The following is a 20,918-nucleotide window of genomic DNA, read 5'->3' on the forward strand; positions in this document are numbered from 1 at the left end:
TTAAAATCAGATAAAGAAACGTGCAGTTATTTTATTATTAAATCAATTAAGCTTGAAACACATGGGCAGATCACTGAAAATGCAGTAGCTGTGCGCCTGTGTCACCTGTGTGTGTGTTTGATCTGTAACAGCACGAATGTTGAAGCTGGACAAAAGCATAACATTGTCAGTCTTTTGTCGACACCTATTGGCTGTGAAGCGATACTACAAGTACAACTGCTTCCTATACACAGGGAGTGACGTGTTTCTATCTATACACCCACTTACCTCAGATACAAAACGACGGGAGTAAAATAAAAGATATTCGCGTGTTTAAATGAGTAAAAGCGCTAATTAATTTATTGGCATTTGTTTTACACATTCAGGAACATGCGCACAGACGCTCAGTGAAATTCGCTGTTAGCCGTGATCGTTTACCGGTAGTTAATCTCTGTTAGGATATGTTGCGTAATGCGTACTGGACCCGGTTATGGCGTCTGTGAGTCGTGTGGGAACATGAGGCGTCAGGCTTCAACATTATTTCGTTATTGGTGCGTGTAAAGAAACTGTTACCATGGCTGGTGTGTTTGATATCGACCTGGACCCGGCGGAGGACAGCGTGTCAGATGAGGAGCTCCCTGACGGGGTATGTAACCGGTAACAAGCTCGGTTCCAGATTTTCCGCATCGCCTGGACCGGCCAGAGAATCGATAAGCGTTTCAAAACGCGGCATAAAAGTACTTTGACTCTACTATGTAATGTTAAATTATTAGATGACAGGTAACGTTACTGTAATATTTGCCTACTATGGTGTGCGTGCGTATGTAAATATGTGCAACGTTAACTGTAATTAACCATGGTATTTTATTATAGGTGGACATGTCTGTTTTAATAAGATATATTTTGAAGTCTATCTTAAGATGGTTTCTAGTTGGTTTAAGATGGTAATTTGGTTCAAGCTGGTTATTAAGATGGTGGACCAGCAACAAACCAGCTACCAGTTGGTCAAACTGAAGATATTCCAGTTGATTTTTTTTAGAAGGTCAACCAGTTAATGACTGACTCAGACCAGCTAGAAACACAGCGACCTGCTTAAACCGGATTGTTAGATACCCAGCAGCATCACTTCAGGTGTATGAAGGTGACTGTTTAATGGGCTGTCAAACTTTTATGACTAGACAGACAATGGAATCAAAATTAACATGAACTTTTAAAGAACTTAACAGGCAGTTAAATTATGTAACACTGAAACTAAAGCTAGATCGAGTTTTAGTGTTCAAAAGTTTGACAAGTTGTTTGTCAGATTTTTAAACCCACTTTGCTCCTAGATTGCCTCTGAAACCAGAAAAAAAAACCTTGCAAGTCTGGCTTACAGTGGTCTGACACTCTCTCTATTGTTAGGCTGAGTCCTGTAATGTGATAATAGCGATCAGTGACCTTGATAGTCCGGTTGATGGAGGAGAGCCAGTGCGCATCAGTCATTGGTATAGATTGAGCTTTAATGGCCGTGTCAGATCTGCACACTTGGCAATTGGTGAAAAAGCTGCAGAGATACAAAAACTGCAGTCCACACCTAAAACTCCCTGTAAACCTACCAGAAACACAACAAGTTTTTTTTCTCCACAGGCCAAGATTAATGAATACATGGATCAGTGCAGTGGCTTTGAATTGTGAGTATGCCACCGTGCACTTTTGGACGCACAAAAGTATGTTTGTGTATTTTAAAGTTCACTCCAAAAATGAGTTGTCTTCTCCTTAAGGCAATTGCATGTTCATATTTTAATGTACTTATACTCTATATTTTTTTAGTATGGAAGACTGCGAGAAGTTCGAGATCTCTGAAAATACTGTGAATCAAGGCACGGAGCAGATTCGTCCAGAATGTTTTGAGTTGCTTCGTGTTTTGGGTAAAGGAGGATATGGAAAGGTAAGCAAGACTAGCAGTGCTACTCGGTGTTTCCTCCCTGCATGTTGTGTGTTTTGGACACATAATGTGGGCTGCAAAATAACACACTCTACCCTTCAAATGTTAGGGGTTAGTATGATTTAAAAATATATATATTTTTGAAAAGAGTCTCTTATTCTCACCAAGGCTGCGGTTGTTTGAACAAAATACAGTAAAAATAAAAACATATTGTGAGATATTATTACAATTTAAATTATTTAAAATGTAATTTACACTTTTACACATAGCCTAGGTCTTCAACCCTAATCAAACACACATGAACCACCTAGTCAAGTTTCTTCAGGATCGCTTGAAAATCACAGACTTAAGCAGGTTTGATATAAACTCTGCTGGGCAGTGGCCCTCCAGGAGCAGGGTTGAAGACCTCTGATTTAGCAGACGCTTTTATCTAAAGCGACTTACAACTGAGGAGAACAATAGAAGCAGTCAAAACAATAGGACAACAATATGCAATTGCTGTGACAAGTCCCAGTTAGTCTATCCATTTCGGATATGACTGACCAATTTTGGCTACGTTTACATGGAACCAAATAATCTGTTAGTTATCTGTGTAACTGAACAGCTGAAAAGTCACTGAAAAGCCTTAACGTTAACACCTTAATTGATTGAATAAAGTGTCATATAAATGCGCGTCCCGTCATTCTAAAATTATCCTTTCACTCATCGTTTGTGAAGTGGAGCAGGACAATGTCCCACCAGTCCTTGTTCCGGATTCTCATCCATAGCCGACTGGTTTTGGGCACGGGAGGGACATTTTAACAGCGTTATAAATATAAGCAGCACGGCGCAATGGTTCATATGCTCATTGTCTCCAAATTATGATCAGAAATGGATAAATATTAAGTCTGCTAAATTGTTATGCACAAACAGCAGGAAACTCAGTATATTCGTGCAGTGTGCGCATGTCAAAAAATCGATTCCGATTTTAAGCTTGTTAAACGCGCACATCAACCCGATCACGTTTAGCGTTCATGTAAACACTACGTTCGGATTCATCAATCGGAATGAATTCAGTCCGATTGAAACAAAAGTTGTGTATGTAAACGTAGCCATTGAGTAGCCTACATCTTGGATAAGAGTCCTAAAAGTTTTGCACCTACAGCACACATTACAGACATTGATGCACAAAGGTGGAGATGTTCTACATGTCTAAAGTAAATAGAAAGAATAAACCAGTCTTATAAACTCCTTGTTTTTCTCTTAGCAACTCCAAATATAAACTATAGTAAAATGTATTTACATCTCTCGAAAGGAAGGTTCTTGCTGGTTTTAATCAAACATTATTTAATAACAGTCATAATAAGCATATTTCCAGTACGTGCCTCAGGCTTGTATAGTAACTCACTCATAAGAATCCTCTGCAAACCTCGACAGCTGGTTGAACCGGCTCATTCGGTTCTTTTTGAGTCCTTGGTAATCCTGGGCAAACTTCGTCAGTTGGTTGAAAGAACATTTTTTCATTCGTCAACCTGGGACTAAAGTTCGATTAGTGAACCAGCTCGACCGGTTACTTCCTATGAACCGGCTCAAAAGAAAGATTTGTTCAAGAGTCAAACATCACTATTAGCTGTTTCTTGAAAGTGGCTAAAGACTCAGCTACTCAACAACTCAAGTGATTTTGCCTCTTTGGATGCCACCACAAGGCGCCGTTTACTTGCAGACTGCAAGATTCTGGTGGGCACATAGGTCTGAAGTAGTGAGTTTAGGTTTGGGGGTGCAGAGCCAGTGGTCGATCTGTAGGCATACATCACATCAGTGCCTTGAGTTTGCGAGCAGCTATTGGCAACCAGTGCAAATTGATGAACGTGACATTCTTCGGCTTGTTAAAGACCATTCATGCTGCTGCATTCTGGATCGGTTGCAGAGGTTTGACAGTATATGCTGGAAAGCCTGCCAAGAGAGCATTACAATAGTCCAGCCTGGATAGAACAAGAGCTTGGACAAGGATTTGTGTCGCATGCTCTGATAGGAAGGACCTGATCTTATAATGTTGTGTAAGGCAAATCTGAAGGACCGGGCTGTGTTTTGTTGTTATCAATGTTGAAAACATTGCGGCTTAATATTTTTTTTGTTAAAACCATAATCCATTTTTTTCAGGATTTTTCTATTAATAGAAAGCTTAAAAAAATAAGCATTACTTTGAAATATTTTTTGTGACATTATTAATTGTCTTTACTGTCACTGTTGATAAATGTAATGCACTTTTGCTGAATAAAACTATCAATTTCAGTATCAATAGGCTTGGTTATTGTAATTATTTTTATATTGGAATGAGTCAATCCAATATTAGTCGTCTTCAGAAAGTGTCTAGAAGGTAAGATGATGGCATTTTCTACCAGGATTATTGCAGACTCACTCTGTTTAAGGCTGACACATCCAGCCTTAGACTTTTTCTGTCTGCTACAGTAACATGAAGATTGTTACAAACTGCCTTGCCATTCACTTGGCAGGTGACCGTATCTTCTCAGACATTCTTTCTTTCTTTCATAAAGTTGTGTAAGACTTGAGTTGGAGTACTACCCTTCATCTTAACTATTTTAATTTCGTTTCACAGATAGCATGAACAGTCCCACATTCAGAATGCAGCAGCCAGACTTTTAACTGGCACAAGGAAGTTTGGAAGTTCCCCAATACTGCGTCCGTTGCACTGGCTGCCAGTTTGTTACAGAATTTATTTAAAAATTCAGCTTTTTGTTTTTAACCTTACTCGTTAATATTTATCCTGTTGAACAGCACAGTGGCCAACTATTGTTACTTTTATTGTGCTATATAAATAAAAGTTGATTGAACAAATCATACTGACCCTAAACTTTGAATGATAGTCTACATAGTCGACATGGTCTGCATAATCACTGAGGTCTTTAATGCTGTTTTTGTTTGCAGATTTGGATTGTAGATCTCATCTAAACATTTTTTATTAGACTTTCGACTTTTGTCTGTTAACAGCTCTCTTGTTTCAAAACAGGTTTTTCAAGTTCGCAAGGTATCTGGGGCAACTCCTGGGAAGATATTTGCCATGAAAGTATTGAAAAAGGTATGGCCAATAATTCAATATATTTCCCAATAATTCCCATTAATTAATCTTTCCCTTAAAATCAGCATGGGTGTTCCGCAGTGTTGTGTAAGTTACTCTAAAAAAGTAATTAATTACTAGCTACTAATTACATCTTCAACAGTGTAATTAGATTATTGTTCTAATTACTCTAAAAAGTATCAAAGTATTGCATTACTAATTACTTTCTAAATCCTATATCAACCTCAATGCTGAGTTGAACATATTTAGAGCACAAGGCCGTTATAATCGAATGCTTTACAAGGTCTAATTGGGCAACACCCTAGATGAGTGGCAGACATGGTCATTTATCAACATCAACACCTTGTGCACTCCTCTTTGTGCACTGAAGCAGTTTTAGATTTAAAAATCCTTTCTCAACTGGCCTGGCCATGGGACTCTCATTTTCCTGTGGTCATTAACCGTGACCCAAATTTTTAGGAATTTGAAGTATTTATTTCTCAAAAATGGTCGACACACACAAGTACCGTCCCACTTTACTTAACACAAATAAATGGTACGAATATCACTAACAGTGATAAGTAAACTGTATTATAAGGTAAGGCTGTTAAATGTCCGCAATTGAAGAGTGCGTGCCGCGAGCAAAGTATAACATCTGACAGGACAAGCAAGTTTGTTTTTCTATAATGTTGGAATAATCACATACAGCCTGACAACTACGTCTGACAGAAGAGTCAACAGCTTTCATGCACATCTTTTAAAATAAGTCTCGCATCAGATAGAACAACATTTAGAATTACATTTGGAAGGATGGAAGGAGAGCAAACGGTGTCTGTACAAGGCCATGGGCGCAGTTTAATCTTTCTGAGACTGATGCCGCATTGTTCTCTGTGGTTTGTATGTTTGAAATGCTTTGGATTCCATTCCCAAATCTGTTTATTGCAACAGCAATAAAAGCATGAATGACACCAGTCTGATGAGTTCACAGCTGTGATTAGGGGAGTTACAACCCTGAACCCTCCAGCGCCAAGATGTTCATGCACAGACAGTCACAAGTGCTTATGTGTGCTGCGAGTTTTTTTGACAGTTACTTAAAAACACAGCTTTCCATAATGGATTATGTTGTTTTTGTCTGGTTTAACAGGCCATGATTGCACGCAATGCAAAGGACACCGCTCATACTAAAGCAGAAAGGAGCATCCTAGAGGAAGTTAAGCATCCCTTCATTGTGGATCTCATATATGCCTTTCAGACAGGGGGCAAACTTTACCTCATCCTGGAGTACCTTAGCGGTGAGTTCAACACAGTTTTTTTTTTTTTTTTTTGTCTTGGTTTTCAGAAAATATTAAAATGTAAGTTGTCTTGAGTAGCAAAATAGCATGCATGTTTTTAGAGAATGTATCTGAATCAAGGTCATTTTTCTCTAACAGGTGGAGAGCTGTTCATGCAGCTGGAGAGGGAGGGGATCTTCTTGGAGGACACAGCCTGGTGAGTGAGGCTTTGTTATACAGTACTCAACATTTGAAGTGGATAAAAACCTTTTATCAAAGTTATGCATGAATTTTGAACAATACCCGGTCTTGTCTTAGGACAACTTTGATGAACTTCTTTGATCTACTTCAAATGTTGACTACTGTAGATCATTCATGGGTCAAGATGACCTGTCTGCTATCTGGATGCTACACTTCTGTTGTGTATAAACATTGATCTCCTGGGGGAGGTTTCAAAAAGCATTGGCTTAACAGATATACCGGTAGTTTGTACAGCTGGCCGAATGTTGATTTAAATGATTAAAAAACAAAGTTCTGAACAAGAACAAGTTGCTTGTCAAATTATTGGAAACGGTGACCATAAAACATTTATTTATAATTTGATTTATTTATTTACAAAAACTCCTTTTAGCTTTTATCTGGCAGAGATTTCCATGGCCTTGGGTCACCTTCATCAGAAGGGCATCATCTACAGAGACCTGAAGCCAGAGAACATCATGCTCAATTACAATGGTAATAAAACACACACTCACTCGCCTCTGTCCTTTTTATCCCAGACAGTCCTCAGGCTTGCACCACATCCTGTTCAATAAAGACTGTACTCCTATGGATTTGCTCATTTCATTCTCATCTCAGGTCATGTGAAGTTGACGGACTTCGGACTGTGTAAGGAGTCGATCCACGATGGTACCGTCACACATACCTTCTGTGGAACCATAGAGTACATGTATGTACAAACTCACATTTTCACCCACTTAAACATCATTTTTTATGCTGCTGTAACTTTATGTAAAAGACCAGGATAAGACCAGTGTAGTTCACTCATCAGAGTTCACTCATTGCTGAATTATTATTACCGGTATTATTATTATTATTTTATATATATATATACTCATGGTTGTGACGTCAACACAACAATGAAGATTTCTGAGCAACCTGCTGTTGCATCTTAAGACTGGAATACACTACATGACTTTTGCTTAGATTGTTGACCTGATTTGCAGATTTATGTGTCGACAATAGTTGCTGAAAGTTTGTGCCAGTTTGTAGATTTTGGGCAGTTGGAGTTGACAGATTTCACAGAAAGTCGCTTAGTGTATGATGAGCATAGACCGATTTTTTTGTTTCCATCCAGTCAGAAGATATCAAAACATGTTTGATATTTTGAGCCAATTTTATCATCCATATCGTAGTGTTTGATGCATTTGTACTGAAACCGAAGCTTTCCTCTATTTACCAGTTGCAATAAAATACAATAATAATACTAAAGTAAATTTACATAACACGCGTAACAAATTGGCCTCAATATTTGGCTATTATTGCCAAATAGCCTCCCTTCAAATCCATTTTGAAGCATCCAAATGCGCTTGGCTCGTTTTTCCTTTGCAGTTCAACACACAGTCGCTACATCAACTGCTGCGGTCATCTCCTGCACATCCGTGTTCGTTTCAGCTGTCATGCGTCTCCTAGCAATGAGGCATGTGTTTCTGTGCGAGTTTGTTGTGTTCGGGACATTTTGAAAGTTGGTTATTGTATCATGCACAGTTTTTTTTTCTTTAGCCTTTTACAAAGTCGTCAAGTGTATAATGCCTTGTGTTTTGAAATCTGTTCAGAAGTTGTGTTATGTATTCCAGCCTTTAGTTTCAAAAATGGTGTAGGCTAGAAAGCTTTGGGTTGTGGAAGTTTAACAACTTGAACTTTGAAATCCAATAACGTCCCGTTTTCCATGATGTGGCCTCTTTAAAAGTCTATCCAGTTCATAGAGGCCAGAGCCTCCATCAATCATGCCTTCTGAAGGCTTATTTGTGGCCTCCGGTGTCAGTTAAGGTCAAAGTAAAAAAGACATAAGCACAAAAAATGGTTGGTGCGCTGGCCTTTTCTCTCTTCACTAATTCATTCTTTCATTCTGTGTCTGTCTTTGTTTCTCTTGTTCTCTCCCTCTTTCAGGGCACCAGAAATTCTCATGAGAAGTGGCCATAACCGAGCTGTGGACTGGTGGAGTCTGGGAGCCCTGATGTATGACATGCTAACAGGAGCTGTGAGTGCCCCTTCTCACATCTCTTCTCTGCTATGTTGCTTCTTATTAAAGTTTCACATGAAGATGGGAACAAAATGGGTCCATAAGCTGTAGATTATATGATAAATATAGATTATGCTGTTCTCTTAGAATTAATCTGTGTGTGTGTGTATAGAATGCAATACATTTTTTGTAAGAAAAATATCCATATTTATAACTTTATAAGGTATAATCACTGGCTTCCGTACACGAGTCTAGTTCTGGCGGAAGAGTGAACTCTGACCCGATTCATCAATTACATTGTTAAGCCAGTAAGTGGCGAGTGGCGACAAGTGACTGTTAAAACAAATGTATATTGTCATTGAATCATTCAAGAGATAAGTTAAAAAATGCTGATTCATCCAGTAATGAAACAAGTTAAGTCTTTCTAAATGAGTCATTCAAACCGATTGAAATGAATAAATAATTCAAATTAATTAGGCTAAATATCTGTAAATATTTAGAATCTGTTATTTTGTTTATTTGTAAATTCAGAATTGTGGAAAAATCATGATCTTTATTATAAACAAACAAAAAAAAAGATCCAGAATTGTGCAGCTCTAACACTAACAATATCACACAAAAGTTTGGGGTCGGTAAGATTTTTTTTTATGTTTTTGAAAGAAGTCTCTTATGCTCACCCAGGCTGCATTTATTTGATCCAAAAACTGAAGGTATGTTGAAAGATACAGTACACTGAGACTTACCGGTATATCTGGTATAATTGCTCAATCAGTGTTTCAACCCACGGAAAGAATATCAATCAATAAAACAGCTTGTAAACAAAATGTCATTACCTCAGGCAAGTCATCCAGTGTCCACAACTTGTTAGTTCGCTAGAGAACTTAACTCTAGAGAAGAGCATTTCACTAAATGTACGCATTATGTGAACCGTGCTGGAAAAATTTGTCACAATGAGCAAATAAGTTTTTTTAGTTATTGTTATTTTTATAAAGTATTCCTACCCCTTCATTTTTTCACATTTCATGTTGCTGCCTTGTATTAAACTGCTTTAAATTACTTTTTTCACATCAATCTACACTCCATACACCATCATGACAAAGCAAATTTCTAATTTCTGACAACTTTGCAAATGTATTAACCCTTATGTGCTGTTGGGGCTGTTTTCAGCCACTATGGGGTATTTTTGAGTCTTATTTTGGCCATAACTTTTTCCGTGTTTCAGCAAATGGAATGATTTTTGGTGACAAAGCTTATTTTTACACATATTTTAGGAAAATGCTTTGAAAATTTTCAAAAACTTAACAGTACACTCTGGGCAAATTCACTACCCTTTCGTTATGTTCGTGGCTGAAAACAGCCACTACTTTAAACTGCTGTAAAAATTGATCGGATAAATATTTTTTTGCCATTTTTTTTGCATAAATCTATTAATCAACATCAGTCCTGTTCAAAACTACTAAATGTTTTTAAAAAAATCAAGATTTTAACTCTTTAATTGCCAAATTCATAAATTATGACACTGATTTGGGAGGGGAAAAAATACAAAATTACTTATTTTCAATATAAAATGTGATTGTGGACTGGATTTTTTTTTACCTTTTATCATAGTCTTGGACATGTCAAAGATTAGAAACAACATTGGTTTTGATGCATTGTTAGTTTTTGTGCAGCATCAGATTTTAACTTTTTCTCCCTCATTTACTGTTCGTGGCTGTTTTTGCCCCATTGACTTCCATTATAACCACATTTTTTGATTGCAAAGCCATGACACCATATAATCATGCATTTTTGATTGTTGGTGGTTTTCCCTGTTGGGAAGAGGTAAAAATTTAAATTTTTACTGTTGATAACCAGGTGGCACCATTAACCCTTTAGATAGGCCTGTGCAAAAAAAAGCTTAGTTTCTGGCTTTTACATGGAGTTATATGGAGTATAATAGCATAATAAAGTGTGTGTGTGTGTGTGTGTGTGTGTGTGTGTGTGTGTGTGTGTGTGTGTGTGGGTGTGTGGGTGTGTGGGTGTGTGGGTGTGTGTGTGTGTGTGTGTGTGGGTGTGTGGGTGTGTGTGTGTGTGAGAGAGAGAGAGAGAGAGAGAACTCACCTTGATGTGTCTGAGAAAATCAAAATATGCACCTCAGCTCTCAGAACTACATGGAGTAAACAAAAACAAAGTAAGTGTATTTATGCATCTGCCTTTTGATAATGAGAAATGCAGACTAAACAAAAACTAAGCAAGTGGATTTGAACACTTGCATGCAAGCCTGCTGGTCATTTGATGGTGAGAAGAGCAGGCAACATGAGAAAGGGCTTGACTTGTAGTGAAGTTCTAGAGATGATCATGCAGCCTGACCCCTCCAGCGAGCTGCAGGATGTATTGTCTTCTCCCTCTGACACCACAGACTCAGGAGAGGCAGATCCTGATTTGGATGTGGCACCCTCATCATCCTCTCTAGCTTCCACGGAAGGCGAGGAGGATTCGGAGGATCCTGGGTCTGGGTGGATTGGGAGAAACGGCGAAGTGTGGTTTTCCACCAACGCGGAGACAACTCCCTTTCTTCAGCCTGCCAGAGGCGTGACTCCAGGGCCGACGAGATGATTGACCTCATTGTCAGCATGACCAACCTCCAAAACGCAGAGCTCTGCTGATTTCTTGAATCTTGAGAGGGACATGGTGGCTCTAAAAATCGCACGACCACTGCGATCATCCCACAGGCAACGTGTGGACTCCCCTCTGGACCTGTAGACGCCGGCCAAAATCAGTAGCCCCATGTATGCACGGAGATCTGTGGAGTCCACCCCGGTCCAGTTTCTCATTGTGCGGCGCCCGTAAAAAACAGATTGAACACAGAATCGATGTTATGGACCCTTGCGATGGCATAGCGCGTCGGCCATGAAGTCACGCCTCTGGCAGGCTGAAGAAAGGGAGTTGTCTCCGTGTTGGTGGAAAACCACACTTCGCCGTTTCTCCCAATCCACCCAGACCCAGGATCCTCCGAATCCTCCTCGCCTTCAGTGGAAGCTAGAGAGGATGATGAGGGTGCCACATCCAAATAATGGCCTGACTCTCCTGAGTCTGTGGTGTCAGAGGGAGAAGACAATACATCCTGCAGCTCGCTGGAGGGGTCAGGCTGCATGATCATCTCTAAAACTTCACTACAAGTCAAGCCCTTTCTCATGTTGCCTGCTCTTCTCACCATCAAATGACCAGCAGGCTTGCATGCAAGTGTTCAAATCCACTTGCTTAGTTTTTGTTTAGTCTGCATTTCTCATTATCAAAAGGCAGCAGATGCATAAATACACTTACTTTGTTTTTGTTTACTCCATGTAGTTCTGAGCGCTGAGGTGCATATTTTGATTTTCTCAGGCACATCAAGGTGAGTTCTCTCTCTCTCTCTCTCTCTCTCACACACACACACACACACACACACACACACACACACACACACACACACACACACACACACACACACACTTTATTATGCTATTATACTCCATATGACTCCATGTAAAAGCCAGAAACTAAGCTTTTTTTTGCACAGGCCTATCTAAAGGGTTAATGGTGCCACCTGGTTATCAACAGTAAAAATTACAATTTTTACCTCTTCCCAACAGGGAAAACCTAGCCTGGGAAAACCCAGACCACTTCCGGCAAATTTAGATTTGCTCTGCAAGTGGGTCTGGCAAAGAGCCCATTGAAACCCATTTCCAATCCGCCGAAATCGCGGCACCAATCAGAAACGTTTTACACGATGACGACAGAGCAGAGACGGTGACGCAGATTTTGTACATTACAGACATGGATGCCGCCGTGGAACATCACAACATCACTCGTTCGAATCAGCTATCGCGTCTGTTTCAAGCGATTTAAAATGGTCATTTTCGTTAACACAAACAGAGTCTCGAGATGTTTCTCCGTCGCTCTGCATACGTCATGTCATTCATCGCTCTGATTGGTTTTAGATCTTTCCGACGTCCGTTGGTGACGCCCCTGTGGAAATGAATTGTCTATGGAGCTTTGCCAGACCCTTACTCAGTTACAACTGAGAGGGTCTGGGTTTTCCCAGGCTAGGGAAAACCACCAACAATCAAAAATGCATGATTTTATGGTGTCATGGCTTTGCAATCAAAAAATGTGGTTATAATGGAAGTCAATGGGGCAAAAACAGCCAAGAACAGTAAATGAGGGAGAAAAAGTTAAAATCTGATGCTGCACAAAAACTAACAATGCATCAAAACCAATGTTGTTTCTAATCTTTGACATGTCCAAGACTGTGATAAAAGGTTAAAAAAAATCCAGTCCACAATCACATTTTATATTGAAAATAAGTAATTTTGTGTTTTTTGCCCTCCCAAATCAGTGACATAATTTATGAATTTGGCAATTAAAGAGTTAAAATCTTGATTTTTTTTAAAACATTTAGTAGTTTTGAACAGGACTGATGTTGATTAATAGATTTATGCAAAAAAAATGGCAAAAAAATATTTATCTGATCAATTTTTACAGCAGTTTAAAGTAGTGGCTGTTTTCAGCCACGAACATAACGAAAGGATGGGAATTTGAACAATGCACAAGGGTTAAAAATAAAATACTGAAATAAATACATTGGATAAGTATTCACTCCCTTTTCTGTGACGCTTGACATTTAGCATTCCAATTTCGCTTGTAGATATCACTACACTTCAAATTGAGTCAACCTGTGGCAAATTCAATTGAATGGAGGATGATTTGGGAAGGCACAAACCTCTCAATAAAAAGTCTAACAGCTGAAAATGCATATCAGTGCAAAAACCAAGCCATGAGAACTGCCTGTTCAGAGCTCAGAGACAGGATTGTGTCAAGACAGATCTAGAGAAAGACTACAAAAAAGTCACAGAAGCATGTAGCCTCCATAATCCTTAAATCAATGGAGAACGGCCTTGTGACCAAGCTAATGGTCACTCTAGGTTCAGTGGACATTTACAGAAGGACATTTTCTTTTTTATTTAATAATCCAAAATTATGGGTTTTTTTCACACAAACTTTTCTTTTTAACGTTTTTTTGAGGTGTCTTGTGTATGTTCAAAATATTATATTCAACACAGAGAAAGGCTCATGTTTACCTTTAGGCTTTTTTAAGATTCATCTCTGTTGAGGTGTTCTATTTGACAGGACATATTACCAATAATTCTGTTGAACTAGTTTGTAGCCTCTTTAAGAAATAAAAACTGTTTTGACTGTGTAAACCCCAAAATAACATAGATGGAATCTTGTACAAACAATGAATGTAAACAAATGAAGATAACCTGACACCACATGGCCTAAAGTATATGGACACCTAAACTTGTATGTGCCTGTTTGACATTTAATTCTAAATCTTTTGCATTAACAGGGAGTTGCTCCTCCTGAACAGCTTCCACTTTTCTGGGAAGATTTTCTCCTAGATGTTGAACATAATTTCCTTCCATTCAGACAAATTTCAAAACAAAGTATTCATTATTGTGAAGAGATCAAATGTCTTATGAATTTGTACAGAGAATAAGTTCATCCTCTTAAACCTCTCACCTCCAGCCGCCATTCACCGCAGAGAATCGGAAAAAGACCATTGACAAAATCCTAAGGTGCAAACTGAACCTTCCACCTTACCTCACCCAGGAAGCACGGGACCTTCTGAAAAAGGTAGAGGTCTTGGGGTCAATCAGGTTTCACAGCAGTGTGGAATTTGGTCTTATTTCTCAACTTATGTGGTTGTGTGTGTGTGTGTGTGTGTGTGTGTGTGTGTGTGTGTGTGTGTGTGTGTGTGTGTGTGTGTGTGTGTGTGTGTGTGTGCGTGTGCGTGTGCGTGTGCGTGTGCGTGTGCGTGTGCGTGTGCGTGTGCGTGTGCGTGTGCGTGTGCGTGTGTTTCGCACCCAGCTGCTGAAGAGAAACGCATCAGTGAGGATAGGAGCTGGTCCTCGAGATGCTGTAGACATCCAGGTATCTGCCCTTCTGACATGAACCCATTATCATAAAAGCAGGAAATGACATATACATATATAGCGGAGTTCTGTAGATTATAAAAAGAGATTGTATTTTTCAGACCCACTCCTTCTTCAGACACGTAAACTGGGATGATCTGCTGGCTTGTAAAGTTGAACCTCCCTTCAAGCCTTTTTTGGTATGAGTGTTTTCTCTCTGTACAATCAAATTGTTGTGTATTTTCGAGTTGTTATTATCATTATTATAGATCTCACGATGAAGTATCCAATAATAACTCTTTCTGCAGCAATCCGCAGACGATGTTAGCCAGTTTGACTCAAAGTTCACTAGTCAGCCTCCAGTGGACAGTCCCGATGACTCGACGCTCAGTGAAAGCGCCAACCAAGTCTTCCTGGTCAGTTTCTTTCTTTTTGGGCTAAATTTATCTCTAAACTCTTTTAAATATATATTCTTTGCAGCAACAATATACCTCTGTGGTGATTCCAACGTTAAATTTATATTCATGCATGTAGCAGATGCCTTTTCCAAAGTGCACCAATAGTGAACATATTTATTTTTGTGTTTATCAGCCAAGTATAAAAAAAACAAGCATTCTAACTATTCATTAATCAGATTGTCACCATGATCTACCAGATAAGCTACATGGGTAGTAAAATACCAAATATATTTTTTAAAATCATAAACATAAAGATGTTCTTCAGACAAATAGTATTACTCGGCACTAAGGCCTTGTTGTACGTGACACCCTGTAGCCCAAACATAACACGAGACCAACGGAAGCCTCAGAATCTGTTTATACGCCATTTGAATTTAATTATCATCAGCATGCTATGTTGAGCACTCGAGAATGCATATGAGATTAATTTCTGACTCCCGACCTACATTTGTGTGTGTGTGTGTGTGTGGTAAATTGGTTATTTTTGTAGACAAACTTACGAGAAGGGAATAATGTCTCTCATCTGGTCTGTGTTATTACTGTTTAACTGTTTTTTCCAGCTGTTAGTGTGTTTTTGCTTCATCATAATTGCACATCCTCTACACTCATCTATTTTTTTGTCTACCCAAACTCTTTTTTGTTTTTATTATTTAATCTGTTCTCGGATGTTGTCTCTCCTCAGGGCTTTACGTACATAGCTCCATCTGTGCTCGAAAACATCAAGGAAAGGTTCACTTTTGAGCCAAAATCCCGTTCGCCTCGCAAGCTTCTGGGAAGCCCAAGAACACCAGTGAGGTAATGTGTTTTTCTCATTCCACTGAGGTTTGAACAGTGTATTGGTTTCGTGATCTTGTAGGGCTGTTTAAAAAAAATGTTGAGTTCTTCATTTGACGGATTTTTAATTGATCTTTCACTCGATTCTAGTTTTTCCCCATTCCGCCGAATCATATTTGAACCAATTTTGCATCTCAAATGATTTTGAAAAGATAAAAATGGCATGTGTTTTGCAAAACAATGACAACAAACAAATTAATACTTTTATTAGTGAATCAAAAACAAACCGCATGACCACTGTGGTCTGATTCACAAACGGATGACTCTTATGACCTGGTCCTTTTAGCGAATCTAAAATGTTTCGATTCACAAACAAAATTACTCTTCTGAATATGTTCTTTTTAGTTCATCTAAAACTTAGTGCAACTTGTGTCCGAACCATATTTTAAAGGAATCATTCAAAATAAACTCACAGATTAAATGACCATTTGAATCAGAATGATGAATCCTTTGAATTAACTGACTGAATCTGTCAGAGTGGGTACTTAAGTAAAATAAATTTGAAGGATATTTAGAAAATGAAGAATACAGTGGGGCAAAAAAGTATTTAGTCAGCCACCAATTGTGCAAGTTCTCCCACTTAAAAAGATGAGAGAGACCTGTAATTTTCATCATAGGTACACTTCAACTATGAGAGACAAAATGAGAAAAAAAATGCAGAAAATCACATTGTAGGATTTTTAATGAATTTTTATGCAAATTATGGTGGATAATAAGTATTTGGTCAATAACAAAAGTTTATCTCATTACTTTGTTATATACCCTTTGTTGGCAATGACAGAGGTCAAACGTTTTCTGTAAGTCTTCACAAGGTCTTCACACACTGTTGCTGGTATTTTGGCCCATTCCTCCATGCAGATCTCCTCTAGAGCAGTGATGTTTCGGGGCTGTCACTGGGCAATACGGACTTTCAACTCCCTCCAAAGATTTTCTATGGGATTGAGATCTGGAGACTGGCTAGGCCACTCCAGGACCTTGAAATGCTTCTTACGAAGCCACTTCTTCATTGCCCGGGCGGTGTGTTTGGGATCATTGTCATGCTGAAAGACCCAGTCACGTTTCATCTTCAATGCCCTTGTGATGGAAGGAGTTTTTCACTCAAAATCTCACGATACATGGCCCCATTCATTCTTTCCTTTACACGGATCGGTCGTCCTCGTCCCTTTGCAGAAAAACAGCCCCTTCACAGTAGGTATGGTGTTCTTTGGATGCAACTCCGCATTCTTTCTCCTCCAAACACGACGAGTTGAGTTAGTACCAAAAAGTTCTATTTTGGTTTCATCTGACCATATGACATTCTCCCAATCCTCTTCTGGATCATCCAAATGGTCTCTAGCAAACTTCAGACGGGCCTGGACATGTACTGGCTTAAGCAGGGGGACACGTCTGGCACTGCAGGATTCGAGTCCCTGGCGGCGTAGTGTGTTACTGATGGTAGCCTTTCTTACTTTGGTCCCATCTCTCTGCAGGTCATTCACTAGCCCATAGTGGAGTTTGGTCTTGGCCATAGTGGAGTTTGGAGTGTGACTGTTTGAGGTTGTGGACAGGTGTCTTTTATACTGATAACAAGTTAAAATAGGTGCCATTAATACAGGTAACGAGTGGAGGACAGAGGAGCCTCTTAAAGAAGTTACAGGTCTATGAGAGCCAGAAATCGCAAATAAATTCATTAAAATGTGCACTACAATGTGATTTTCTGATTTTTTTTTTTCATCTCATTTTGTCTCTCACAGTTGAAGTGTACCTATGATGAAAATTACAGGCCTCTCTCATCTTTTTCAGTGGGAGAACTTGCACAATTGGTGGCTGACTAAATACTTTTTTGCCCCACTGTATATACCTAAACAAAACATGTTATGATTCCCAGCCCTATGATCTTGTATGAAAGGGCATTGATTTAATTTATCTGAGTTTAAAGTGTAATTTGTTGACCAAAAATGAGAACCAAATCTAAGGTTGTGCATGCTGGAACATGCTTATCTGGTCATGTGTACACTGGTTATGTGTTTGAAACCCGTGATCCCATGCTTGCTTTTTCCAGCCCTGTGAAGGTTGAAGGGGAAGACCGTTGGTCTCGAGGTCCACCCTTCCCAGAAGTGAGCAGAAACACGTCGTCTCTCCTGCCGCGCTCTGATCCGCCCATGGAGGTGTTTAAAGTGGAGCAGATGGACAATAACAGCAGCATGGAGGTGTCGGCCCCTCTTCCCATCAAAAAACCACTGGGATCCAACGCAGGGTCCGCCGTGAAACAGGCTAACCCAGTGGGTGGCAGGAGACCCAAGAATTTGAGAATGAAACTTTGATGACGTCTCGAGTTTTGAGTTTTGCACTTTAGGAATTTATTAAATTACCCAAAGGCCTTTCTGCACCCAGTTTTCTTCACTTTAACACTTGCCGCCTCAGCTTACTTCATACAAGCATGCAGAGCTTGTTCAGAACAAAGCCTGTGAGCTCTCTATACCGTAGTGAGTTGGTCTGCTGCTTGTTATGAAAGAGAAGGAGACCACCTGGCACTTTAGGCGACTCTGAGCATGGATTTCACAGTTTTTCTTTTATATGTCATGCTCATGCAAAAAAATAAGGATGTATATTTTCTGTTCTATATTGGAAGTTTGGTCTGAGAGACTGAGGTTGAAGTAATAGTGTTTAAAGAGATATTTATCCAAACCTATTTGACTTTCTTTCTTCTGTTGAACACAAAAGATGATGATTCTCAGTGTTTTGTTGCTTTAGACCCCATTGACTTCCATTTTATGAACAGTTGAATCATTTTTTCAAAATGTCTTGTTTCACAGAAGAACCGAAAGTCATACAGGTTTGGAACAATGTAAGAGTGAGTAAATAACTGAATTTTCATTTTTGGGTGAACTATCTATTTAAAGTAAGAGAAGATCCAGGTCTACATTCCAGTGGAATCTGTTTATTTTGCGGTGTATTTGATTCTTAATGCATCAGTAGTTATTAGGACTACTAGAATCACAGATGTAGAACACTTCTGGAGAGACAGTTGTGTTTGCCAACCAATGATAAAGTTAAATATAAGCTGTTTTTATTTTATTTTCTGCAATGCATCAGGCAGTGTTGGATGACTTCAAGACATTCTTCCCTTGTTTTGGTCTGTTTTTGATTTACATTTAAAATTCATACAATGGAGTATGAATCTACATGCGTTCTGGGCATCAAATCACTGTTTTACTTTTGCTCAGTATGCATTACTTTGACCAAAGAGTATTAAAAATACTTAATTACCAGATAACGCTTGATAAATCCTCTTAATCTAGAGTACAAGTAGTTCTTTCTAAGCCACTAATATGATGTCATCCTTTTGTTTGTGAAAACAATTGGTGGAACATCCTTTTTCAGTTTTACTTTTCACTTTAGTATTGAAAACAGCAAGACAACAATTATGAAATAGTTTCCTTAACCATTTTTTTTTTCATGTTTCTTTCTAAATGTGTTTTCATTTGTTGAAAACCAATTTATTTTCCAAGTGCCATATAGTTTTTTTTAACTATGCAAATTATTTATTTTTAATCAAGAGTGCCGGTCAAGATTTCGCCGGATTAGTTACATAAAGACAAAGATGAGCCCCCTTTATTTTTTATGTATTACTTCTTTCTTTTGGTCATCTTGGAGTCAAACGAATTGTATTATTATTAAGGATAAAAGTAAAAATCTTGGGATTTTAAATATATTTTCAAGATGTGCAGTGTATATAAATACACCAGATAAAGGGAAAACCACTGGATTATTTAATAATCTGTTGACTTTTGATGAAATAAGCTTAGATATATGTGGTTGAGGTGAAAGAAAAATCGATATTCTAGTAAACCTAGAATGATGTAAGCATAATAAAATAGTTAATCCTTCAAAAAAATCCGTATTCATTTCATTGCTGTATATGGACATCGTTCTTCATGACTGTTGGTGCTCTTTCATTGTATTATAGTTCTTCTAAATACAATAAGTGTCTGGTTGATACAGAGTCTGCTTATTAAGATTGTGCTGTATATAAGAAGGGGTCATTTAGACAAAGTCATCAGTGATTTCATGTATCTTGTTTCACAGGCGTTCCTATGCTCATAGTACTGTTATTGTTATCAATGACCGTGAATAGCTGTGTAACCGCATTTAAACCATTTCTAAATGACACACTTTTTTTCCCATGGGAATGTAAAATAGGCTTGTTTTCTGCTTGAAAACATTGTTTTGTTGTGACATTGTAACTCACTGATTGAATGTGATGTTAACCTCACATCCTCGAACTAATTTCCGTCGTGTAGATTGTAATTGGACATTAGGAGGCCATTGCTCTGATTGAACTGTCTGGACTTTTGCAGCATTATTCCATCAAGCCAATAACTGTCTGTACTCACTATGCACAGGAAGCATGATTGTGAATATCTTAAGCTTAACACAGTGCCTACTGATAAACAACAGCCTGCTGCGCCGTGGCAGTTAACGGCCCGTAATGGCTTCATATGTGAAAGCCTTTGATTTTGAAATCTGTGCAAGACCAGCAGCTTAATTAAAATGCCTCTTAACTGGTACTTTGACTATGGAAGCATCGCATCATGCCTTTGCATACACAAATATAGACCGTTTATTCAAACTATGCAATGCTAGCTGAGAGAGGGGTCTGTAATGTGGCGTAAATGGCTTTGTGTATCACTTTTGACAGTCTGATGAGTTGGATGTTGACTATAAGCCCAGTCCCTATAATCACAAGACTCATGGCCTGGGTTTAAAACCTTTCAAACTGTCTCCCACTGATTCTCACAGTCATGTTGGAATATTAAGACACAACTTGGTGCTAAGTGTTCATTACTATATGTTCCTTATAAAAAATGTAATGTGGTGTGCAATTGAGCTTCAGAAAGAGTTCAACTGAACCTGATCTCGAAAATGTGTGTACTTCATTAGGAGCCAGGGTTGTAACCAGTTCAGAAACTTCCTGGATTATAAAGTCAAATAGAAATATGCCTGTAAAAAGATTTGAGATGCAGATAAGAAGTGCTTGAAGTGCTGTGTTTATTAGAGGGGCATTTTGGCTTTAAAAATGAATGACATGAGATTGTTTATAATGAATAATCTGGTGTTTTGTGACTGTTCATGTTTATTTTAAAACTCATTTTAATCCCTGGAGAATTCTACACCATCAATAAAATTGAACTGGAGTATTTAACAAGCAACCCTGGAATTTTATATTGCATTTATTCAAGTAT

General features: G+C 38.6%; 1 protein-coding gene across 1 annotated transcript; it reads left to right on the forward strand.

Moving 5' to 3' along the window:
- Window positions 1-76: 76 nt before the first annotated feature.
- On the forward strand, window positions 77-20,883 carry rps6kb1a (ribosomal protein S6 kinase b, polypeptide 1a). Its single transcript, XM_079598996.1, has 15 exons — window positions 77-625; window positions 1,606-1,649; window positions 1,789-1,906; window positions 4,911-4,979; window positions 6,103-6,250; window positions 6,389-6,446; window positions 6,861-6,961; window positions 7,085-7,175; window positions 8,396-8,486; window positions 14,016-14,123; window positions 14,358-14,420; window positions 14,524-14,601; window positions 14,710-14,817; window positions 15,542-15,654; window positions 17,735-20,883. The coding sequence occupies exons 1-15, from the start codon at window positions 554-556 to the stop codon at window positions 17,994-17,996; spliced, it is 1,524 nt and encodes a 507-aa protein (XP_079455122.1). The 5' UTR covers window positions 77-553; the 3' UTR covers window positions 17,997-20,883.
- Window positions 20,884-20,918: the final 35 nt, after the last annotated feature.

This window comes from Phoxinus phoxinus (assembly GCF_949152265.1).
Source record: "Phoxinus phoxinus genome assembly, chromosome: 23".
Lineage (NCBI taxonomy): Eukaryota > Metazoa > Chordata > Actinopteri > Cypriniformes > Leuciscidae > Phoxinus > Phoxinus phoxinus.